The sequence below is a fragment of the Eutrigla gurnardus genome, assembly GCF_963514095.1.
Source record: "Eutrigla gurnardus genome assembly, chromosome: 2".
Lineage (NCBI taxonomy): Eukaryota > Metazoa > Chordata > Actinopteri > Perciformes > Triglidae > Eutrigla > Eutrigla gurnardus.
This window is the reverse complement of record NC_139916.1, coordinates 14,514,689-14,524,763: the sequence shown is the minus strand read 5'-3', so window position 1 is coordinate 14,524,763 and position 10,075 is coordinate 14,514,689. Positions and strand designations below refer to the sequence as shown.

At 37.9% G+C, this 10,075-nt stretch overlaps 1 protein-coding gene across 2 annotated transcripts; it reads right to left on the bottom strand.

The window, feature by feature from the left end:
- Window positions 1–4,423: 4,423 nt before the first annotated feature.
- Window positions 4,424–8,927, bottom strand: cd8b (cd8 beta). 2 transcript variants are annotated; one of them, XM_084024540.1, is made up of 7 exons: window positions 8,793–8,927; window positions 7,246–7,599; window positions 6,393–6,476; window positions 5,963–6,052; window positions 5,831–5,864; window positions 5,679–5,726; window positions 4,424–5,499 (listed from the first exon to the last, which is right to left on the bottom strand). In XM_084024540.1, the coding sequence occupies exons 1-6, from the start codon at window positions 8,845–8,847 to the stop codon at window positions 5,717–5,719; spliced, it is 627 nt and encodes a 208-aa protein (XP_083880666.1). In that variant the 5' UTR covers window positions 8,848–8,927; the 3' UTR covers window positions 4,424–5,499; window positions 5,679–5,716. The 2 variants fall into 2 exon arrangements, with proteins under 2 accessions (XP_083880666.1, XP_083880665.1); XM_084024539.1 differs by having other exon boundaries at window positions 5,683–5,726.
- Window positions 8,928–10,075: the final 1,148 nt, after the last annotated feature.

Here is a 10,075-nt window from a genome sequence, read left to right as displayed (position 1 = left end):
GTCTGTCACTTGTTCAGCATCAGTTGCATTAGTTTTGGTGCAGTTTGAATTTACAGCACATGATGCTCATATTTAAAATAAATCATGTAAAAAAACCTGAAAAATGCTTCATATCTTGTTTTATAACAAATAAGGGACTTGGGAATTTTAGTGTGATTGCTAATGTGTTTTGAAAATACAACAATTTCAGAGCACTGTGTGTTAAAAAATAAATATCAGGCACCCAATAATTTGGGTAAGATTAAGTTAGCATCTAAGAACATACAGCTTTTTGCCAATCCCAATTTAGATCACCTGCCAAAATGATCTCCCTATACTGCAGCTGTGATGGTGAGAGCATTGGAAGTGAATCAGCAGCAGCTGATGGCGGTCTGGAGCTTTCTACTACAGAAAAACATTTTTTAGTTACCTCAACATTCAGGGCCAGAAACTCATTCACTAGAAATGTATTCTTTATAAACAATATGAATTGCGTTACAGACCAAACAGGGGTTAATTAGCCGGGATAGAATCTATTAGAACATATCCACAAATCTTTAAATCACTGACTAAATGTATATGCCGTTATATTTCCACCTCCTAATTAGATAATTCTCTGTAACAAGAGAAATGTTACGGCATTGTTGGTTGGTTGGTTTTCTAACCTCACTCTTTTTGTCCTTTGTTTACGCCCAATCCTATGGTAAGGGATCCTTATTAATATTAATAAGAACAAATACAACAAATATCTTAATATCTTAAAAATATATGAATTTTCTTTTTCAGCATAAGTTGATAAAACATTCTATTAACCTTTATTCATGTGGGACATTTTGTCATTTACAGTGCTCAAAGTTTTGTGCTGACAAAACATATTTTAAGAACCTATAAAGAGTCTGGTTGTGCTAATTATATCAATTCAATAGACATCATTGAAATTAATAAACCTGTCAAATTGATATTTTCTTATGACAAATTATGACAGTGCCATGCTGAATTAGACAAAGTTTTGCATGGTTAACCACCCCAAATGATAACGCAGTGTTACAGCACTGCAGCAAGCAAAGACTATTTGAAATGCTAGATGGCAGCAAAAACAGGATTTGCTGCTCTGCTTGGGCTGAAACTTTAAAGTGTGTTGCATTACTGGCCACGCCCCAGTAAGTGATGTCACAGCTTGGGGGGCTAATAGAGAATACTTGCTGTTAAGAGAAGTGCAATAAATGGCTCTCAAATAGATTTAATTTAATTAAAAAAAAATAATGTTTTGGACTTAGAGACTACAACTTGTTTTAAGGAGAAAGCCATGGAACACTTAAATGCTGAGTATCCCTTAACAAGCTGGGAGAGCTTATATCTGGTCAACTTTCTTTTCCAGACGACTGGGGCTGTTTTAAATATGATGGCTTGTGACATGTGTAAAGCCATATTGAACTGGTAAGTCAAATCTTAGGGCTGAGTTCTCTCCCCCCCCCCCCCCCCCCCCCCCCATTAACAACAAAGGACACCGCTTCTGTCACCCGCCGCTTCATGTGAAAGCTCGTCTAACAGTTGTACGAGACTCCCTTCATATGAACCGAAAGTGCTACAGCGCCTCTGGCCCAGGGCTCGTCTTATTTCCTTTTCAGTGACGGAAAGTAAATGCACCGATTTAGTTATTGTCAACAAGGGCTGGCTCTGTTGTGGGCGATTTCTCTGTTCCATGGGTGGGAGGAAAGAAAGAGAGAGAGAGAAACAAACAGCGAGGGAGAGACAATATTGTGTCACATTCATTGTGTCTGTAGGGCATGGTCTTTACCCCCTCACACAATTTCCTCAACATGCAGATTTCACGTTGTTTCTGTTTTAAAAATAAATAAATAAATTTCAAATGAAACCGTGATGGATGGTGTTTTGGGTTGTTTTCCGAAAGAAGGGGATTCTGTTGATGCTTTGAGAGGGATGGCCCAGTCAAAACGCTCTCAGTTAGCCCACTTCACCTTTCCATATCTCAGTTTCAGGTGTGAGTCACAGACATGCACACCTGCATGGGCTTCCCTATCTTAGTCACATAGGGGGTCTCCAACCTGAAACCTACATCTGTGTGTGTGTGTGTGTGTGTGTGTGTGTGTGTGTGTGTGTGTGTGTGTGTGTGTGTGTGTGTGTGCGTGCGTGTGTGTGTGTGTGTGTGTGTGTGTGTGTGTGTGTACACTAAGTGGGTGACCAGGGGAAGCCAGTGAGGAAGAGAGTATCCTGTATCATTGCTTGACATTTAGCACCCTCAAAACCCGTCAATCAACATCAGAACCAGTTCGCTCGTTCACCAGTTCTTCATCCTTTTGGCTCACCTGCCCTGACATTATGGGATATGAAGTTGTGAAAAGGAAACCAAGAACAAAGGAGGAGTAAGTAGAAATGGAGATCTCAGAAATGGAGGAATTGAATGCCTGTAAACGATGTTTGCTCATAGTTTCTTCCTGTTAAGATTGTATACGTAGGCTTTAGTTTGCCTTTGGCCCAGAAAGCTGAAATCACGTGAACAGCTTTGGGGGAATTGTATGTTTTAATGTGTTATGTTTAATTTATTCACTTTGTCATCATATGTGAATATATTGTCTACAGTTTACTCAACCAGGAGACTCTTTTTGTTTGTTACTTTGTGTGTTCAATTAGATAACCGGTCACAAACTCAACCTTTGAAAATATATGACGATATGTTTTACAATCTGTAAAGCATGAGCTGACATATTACACAAAATGTTGTAGGATTCAACACAAATCGCAGTGTCGTGGGATTTGTAGGTTCAACATTGTTTTTGACATTTGAATTCAGACGTTTTTAAGATGCTAGTGTACATTCTTGTCATAACATTTTAATGTTATGGATTTAAACGTAAAATATTTCATATTATAGAACTGATAATTGATAAACAGCATTGTGTGTGTATGAATGTATTCAATATATATCATATTCAATCGTGAACATATACAATATTGTCTGCAGGAAAAACAGATAAATCTTTCAATGTTAAATCCCAAAGTTCACACGTAAACTAGTGAACCTACATGTGAATTTATTTTGTAAGTGTTTTTTATATAATAGAAATTAAAATAGCAAAAATATTACAGTGTGTATACATGGGATTATTCTTTGGTTAAACATGTCTGCTCCATTTTATGCTTCTTGTTCTCTGAGATGAACAGACTGTGTGCAGAAGTTAAAGTTACAAGATTCCTTTAGAGGAACTATTTCGCCTTCAAGTACAATTGTTTTAGTGAAGGGTGTATTTATTACATTTTAAACTTTTAGAGACAAGACGAGCATTCATTGATCCCAAATGGAAAATTTGGTAAATACTGATTAAGTTAAAAATAATGTGTTTGTCAAAGCTCTAAAATTCTAGCAATGAATTTGACTACAATGCTACTTAACACTCTGTAGGAAGTAACAATGACAAATGACACGTCAGTGACTGGTTTGTATTTATCAGAAGAAGATGCAGAATACAACACACACACATGGTTTACAAAATGTAATGTGTATAGTTGCCGTCTGTGTCTTGTGTTTTAAATTTACACGCCTGTAATCCTCAACAAAAAACAGCATAAACATCTGCATTCTGTCACGTTTCCAGGAACTGAATTATTTCCTCAAATGAAGACGCAGAACGATAATAATTAGAGAGGTGATGATTGAACTTTAGCGTCTTTTTGGAGACTCTCTTTTGTAGTGCTGCGGAACTAAAATTGTGTCCTACTTAGAAGTGTTTCAATAATTTTGTACACCCAATGAGTGTAGCTGCCAACTCAATGTAAAGATGATCTAGTTTGCTTTAGTTGTATGTAATACAACATACAGGCAGCCATTTTAAATTAAAACAATTTGTTTAATTTTGTTAATTTAACTTAAACTGTTTTCTATGGATTTACAGGAATTCATCAAGATGCCCCTTTAATATCCTTATACACTATTAATTTAATGATTTATAAATTAATAAACAAGAACACACACAGTTAATAATCATGTACACTATTTGAATGCATTTGATAATGTCATTTGATCACATTGTACTATCAATAAAACACATTGCAACAAGAAGTGTCTTTTAGATTTCATCGTTTTTTTCTTACTGTACTCATTTGAAAACTGTAACGCTCTTTCTGTCTTTCTCTCTGTCTCACTCTCCATGTCTCTGTCATTGCTTGCGGTTTGCTCTGTGGTATTTTTGTGGTCTTTTTGTTACAGGGACGAGATGAAGAGCTCAAAGACGAGCGAAGCGATAGCATCTAAGTGAACACGGCTCCGTCTCTCCTCTCTCTCCAGCACACAGGAAAGGGTCGCGCACACTCCCCGAGACCCGAACAACCACCAACTCAGTCGCTTCTCCACTCCGCAGTCGCACAGGTGTAGATGTGTGTTTGAATGTGTGTGTTTGAGAGAGACAACACAAGATACACACTTGGCTATAAAACAACTTTGTAGCTTTTAATTTAAGATTATCACAATAAAGCGTATATGGTACATACTGGAGGCAGTGCAACAGAAACTGAATGTGATGCAAGTTTACACATCAAAGGTAATGGAAGAAACCAAACCCTGTCAGTCACCTACTCAGCTTCCGCCAAACACAATATTGACAATGGATGTTCACCGCCCACTTCCAAACCTCTTTCTCTGCTTCTCCTTACTATGTGCACATCATTCATGCTCACAGGTATGATACAACACCACAAACATTTTGAAATATAGGCTTTCTTAGTTCTGTACACAAGGTATAACTCTCACCGGCGACAGACACAGTGTTTGGCCTTGAGGTTATACCTGTATCATTCCTGCTCTTGCAAAAGTGCCCTGGAGAAAGGTGTCAAAGCATCATTTATCCATGGGAAAGCCTTTTGGCACATATCTGTATGTACACGCCTACTGCAGTATAGCTACAAATTATTTTTAATGACCTGAGACTGAGCATCTTATATGATTGGACATATACAATTTATTCATTTACCAGAATTATGCTGATAGAAAAATCTAGTTGACAGTGCTGTTTTAAACAAAATGAATGATAATACAAAAACAAAAAGAGAAGAGAGTAAAAAGCAAATTAGCAAATGTGTGCTGTTTATACGTTACTCGACTCACTTTGGGCTTTGATGAAAAAGTACTGCACTATCTTGCTCTGATTTATTAATAACCCCCTCCCCCCAAAAAACAATGCTTCAGATCACAAACCTGCTGAATTAAAAAAGCACCCGGATAAACGATGATATCATCTGCATATTGACAAATCAAAATATCATAGATGAAAAGTTACAGCACACAGTTTAGAATTGAACGCGGTGGAGCTCTGGAGTTGTCATATAACAAAAATATTCACTATATTACAATATGTTATACATGGTTGCTGTTCTTGAAACCATAACTCTTTTCTGACTGACACACATTTTGCTGGTAATGAAATGTTGTTGGCAGAGGTGATCTTCAGGGATCTCCAACTCCTTCATGCTCCGCTGGATGTCGGCTCAAGTGAAGCATTTCAGCCACTGCAGACACAGCGGCAAATGTTAGTACGAAATATTGTTTAATCACAAAAACCTCTGATTTTAACACATATTGGAGCAGTATTATGTAACCTGAAAACGGTTTTTGCATGTGGATGATTATCACACGTAATAAATACTTTATAAACAAATATATAAAATTACACAAATAAGGAACATACTTACAGATATAAGCTGTAGATGCATTGCTTTGTGTCATCTATCTCCTCCTTGATGGTGAAAAACAAAACAAAATCAGACGGAATGGAAAGAAATGATTGATTATGCAGGAAAAACAACAGATATTTTTTACCATTTGACGTAATTTACTCACTTCCCAAAGTTGTGCCGACATTTTTTGGGTAACCCTATAAGCAAGAACATGTATAAACAAAAGAAATATTTACAAAATAGTTTGAAATCCATTCATGAGCATAATGTGACGAACGGCTGGAGGACTACTCACGGCTGAAGTAGTACAGTGTGCACATGAGAGCTAGAGCCAGGGCCGCAATAAGTCCAACCAACGGCCACAGAACCAGGGAGCCGCAGCCAACTTAAGGAAACATAAATGGTATATGTTTTTATTTAAATGTATTCAAACGTACTGCATTGTAGCCAAGAGATATAACCAAGCATTAGATGGTGACCACTTCTTTCAGTAGAACCTGTTATTACATTGTCTGTACAAAACGACCTCTCCTGCTGTATTTACACCATTGCATTGCAATCTGGTACAGTGCACAAGATTTATAATGTTACAATAAACATGTATCCACAGACTGCTTATACAACATAAGATACATATAAAGTCAAATCTGTAAGCAGAAGAGCATCATACAAATTACGCACCACCACATATATTTTGCTTTGATGGAACATCCTTTGTAACTTACCCTGTAAAGGATTCTTAGAGCAGCGACAAACTGACTTGACTGGTGGTTTGGGTTTTATCTTTGGCGGTAATGTTGGAGCGGTCACTGTCAGGTGAAGACCAAAGAAAGACAAATGATAACTAAAAAACAGTGAAATTAAAATGTAAATCATCTGTTCATCAGAGAGATTAAAGGAGAACCCGGTTATTTCCGACTTCTCTATTTTCCCAACTTCATCCATCATAACAAAAAAACCTGACCAGAATCTCATCAACAAATTCTCTCCACAAATATATTATGGATGTTGGTGTCTGCGTGTGAGTGCCTAGCACTGTCCGATGGCACATGCCATATAACAGCAACATTCCGGGTTTGATTCCTGCCTCGGGACCTTTGCGTGTCATACTCTGCCTGCTTTTACACTGTCATCTGCTAAAAAGTAAAAAAAAAAAAATGCCACAAAAAAAATATGTAAAAAAAGAACTACTCAACCAAAATCTAAAGGAACATTGAAACTATATCATACAAATATTTCTCTCGCAACAACAGCCGTCACTGTGTTGAGTGCTACGGTGTTGAGTGCTACGGAGGTTGCGTCCACTAAATATATGTGGTTGTATTAGAACGCCACGACCAGGTAAGCAAGACAAAGTATGAGTACGGAAGACCGACTTCCCTTGTAGAATAAATTTGAAAAACAATTTTATGTCATAATCAGATTTAAATGCAGATGTTTAGATCTGCATTTAGCCCCTTTAATCATTTACCCCTCCATATGCCACTTGAATCCAGACAGATGTGCTGAAACTCTCTCAACCACTTGATATTTCATTAACTGCTGTAAACGAAGTGCTTGATATTCAAGCAAACCAACCTCCCGGACGAAGAACAACCCCAGGCTTCCACAATTCTTTGTTTTGCCGGTCCTTGAGAACACAAGAATAAATCCCTGTGTGCTTTTCTGTCACGTTGATGATGGTTAACATAAAGGACGTACTGCCCCCCCTGCTTAATTTGAACAATGTGCTGTCCACGCCATCTGCATAGGTCTGGCGGTTAGCGTTGTTGCATCTGCCTAGAAACTCCACTTTGGGGTGGTTGTAAAAACTGCGGAACCAGTAGACAGAGTCACATGGGAAGTTAGCGCAGTCACAATCAATAGCCACTGTGCTGAGGATCTTGGGATAAAGTGTGCGGATAGGTTCTTGCTGCAGGTCCTGGCTCGAACCTAGAAGTGGAAATAAAGGGAAGTTTTTAACGGACACACACGTACTTTAAAGTTTAGGGTCATATATAGTATATGTAACAGTAACGGCTCTAAAACTCTACAACAAAGTCCAGGCCAAACACCCCAACTCCCGAAGAATTGTTTATAACCTCAAAAAACCTTAAGCAACAGTACATGTGCATACTCCAATTTACTCCTAGGTAACAAAGTAAAGACTAATTGTGAAGTAAAAGCACATAAGAGCACTCATGCTTCACGCAAGAAAGTACAAACATACTTGGTAATATAGTTCAGAAACACTACAAATATCACCAAAAGTGTTGCAAGAAGGGAAACGACACCCAACTATGAAGAAACTTCTTGTACAACTTTTAAATGCCAAAGACTTTTGTGCAATGGGATGCTTTCATTGGAAGAGCTATTTAATCTAATGCCAAATGCCCGTTTTGCGTGTTTCGAGTCAGGTGTGTAGGCATACACCTGTTGCAATCACTAGTCTTATGAAATATCTAAAGATAAGCAGAAATTCAAAGGCTTTCAGTGTGCGAAAGGTTACTCAAGTCATTTGGATGATCATTTTGCCGTGTATATTTGTTCGTTGCACTATACAAAAAAATAAAGAGCATTGCAATGACTTGATAGAGCTAAAATAAATAAAAACAAATAAATATATAATTGATAAAGGTCTACTACGGAGCACAAACAAGTAGTTACCCTCTTACTTTATCATCACTGTACCTCTAATTCGACAAATGTACTTATTATAAGTCGCTTTGGACAAAAGCATCTGCTAAATGCCCTCAATGTAAATGTAATCCAGATTGTACACATTACATTGATGCAACAGCAAAACAGTATCAATAACTACTACAACTAGTGTCATTGTTAATAATGTTGACTTCCATGGCAGTTTGATTTTTGGTTTAAACAAATAAACCAAAGACTACGGCATTTTACTTGGTCTGTTCAAACCTTCCGTTTCATCTGTTGGACTGTTAAAACCAATTTTTTCCTCTCCACAAACTACAGTTATGACTGCATTTTATGAATTTAGGTATAACGTAAGTTGAAAGTCGGACATGCTTCTGTTTGCGTAGACATCAACACATCCCTCGCTACAGGCCCCTGACTGAGTTATGATGGTGAGAAAGCCTGAGGATCACGAAACAACAGAGAAACGTATCAGGTCTTACCTGATGCCCACAGTGAGGCTGCCAACAGTGTCCATGCCAGACGCAGCAGGGTCATTTTGTCCAGTCGCCAGTGTGTGTGTGTGCGCCTGTGTATCTTGAGTGGTAGCTGAAGGACGGTGCTGATTTCCTGCTATCTATCTGTCAGAGATGATGGGAGGAACTGAGCTGACAGTAACACCCCAGTGTGACACAGACACACACACACACACACACAGGGCCTATCAGAGTGGGTCATACAACAGCCAGGGACTAACACACACACATACGTATAAACACACACACACACATACATAAACATATATATATATATATATATATATATATATATATATACACACACACACACACACACACACACACACAGATATACACACACACAAACACACACACACACACACACACAGCTGGAAAAAAATGTAAATGTGCATAAAACATAACAGACAACTGGCAAAAAAGCTACTCAACTCATATTCTGTTGACAGAAGTACATACCTAACAATTAACAATAGTGTTTTCACCTCAGCTGCTCGTGTAAAAGGTGCAGCTCGACATTCACGACATGCGTACAGCGAGGTATTTCATTAGAGTTGACATGATATCACATATCAAGCAATAAACAAAGTTGTATGTTTCACAGCAGCAGTTTGCAGTGGTGTGGTCTCTGGCCAGGTGCATAACCTAGAGTCCTACATATGCAGCTTCATGCCTCACTGCAAAGCACGGCGAGGGAACGCCAAAACGTCTTCATGTAAAATACAGGGCTCAGTGCATGAAAGCACATATACATTGTGAATATCCTCATATAACTCATGTGAAAAGGCAAATTGGTTTCGATCAGGACTAAATCTAGTGAAATAGTTTAATAGTGAAATAATTTGTTCTTAATGAGTTTAATAAACTGGATATGTTCTGATATTCAGCGTGTTTTTCAGTTCAACTGGGATTTTAAAGAAACTGACCTCTGAATTTCTAAAGTTGACAAGGAATTATCCAAAACTTTTTCTTTCTTCTGATATTTGGGCCAAAGTTCAAATGGAGACATTTACTTTGTAAATATCCTGACATAAAAACAATCATTTTCTGCACAAACTAATTGAAGACTTCAGCTGTAAAAAAAAAAAAAGAAAAAAAAGAAAACTGTCTTCATTCTGTCCGTATGAAAGTGCAGGGGCAACGGACTGATACATTTCCTCAGGCAGACACGACACATGAAAAGAAGACAGCAAAGGTTCACTTTTAGATACACCTGACTTTGGAATGAGTCAATTATCAATTATTTTCAG

Bases quoted from the DNA above. Each gene is read 5' to 3' on its own strand.
- cd8b (XM_084024540.1), bottom strand. From the start codon at position 8,847: ATGACCCTGCTGCGTCTGGCATGGACACTGTTGGCAGCCTCACTGTGG. The intron at 6,053-6,392 runs GTAAGTTACAAA...TGTTTCCTTAAG, and splicing joins CTCTAAGAATCCTTTACAGG to TTGGCTGCGGCTCCCTGGTT. The intron at 5,865-5,962 runs GTGAGTAGTCCT...TCTTGCTTATAG, and splicing joins CACACTGTACTACTTCAGCC to GGTTACCCAAAAAATGTCGG.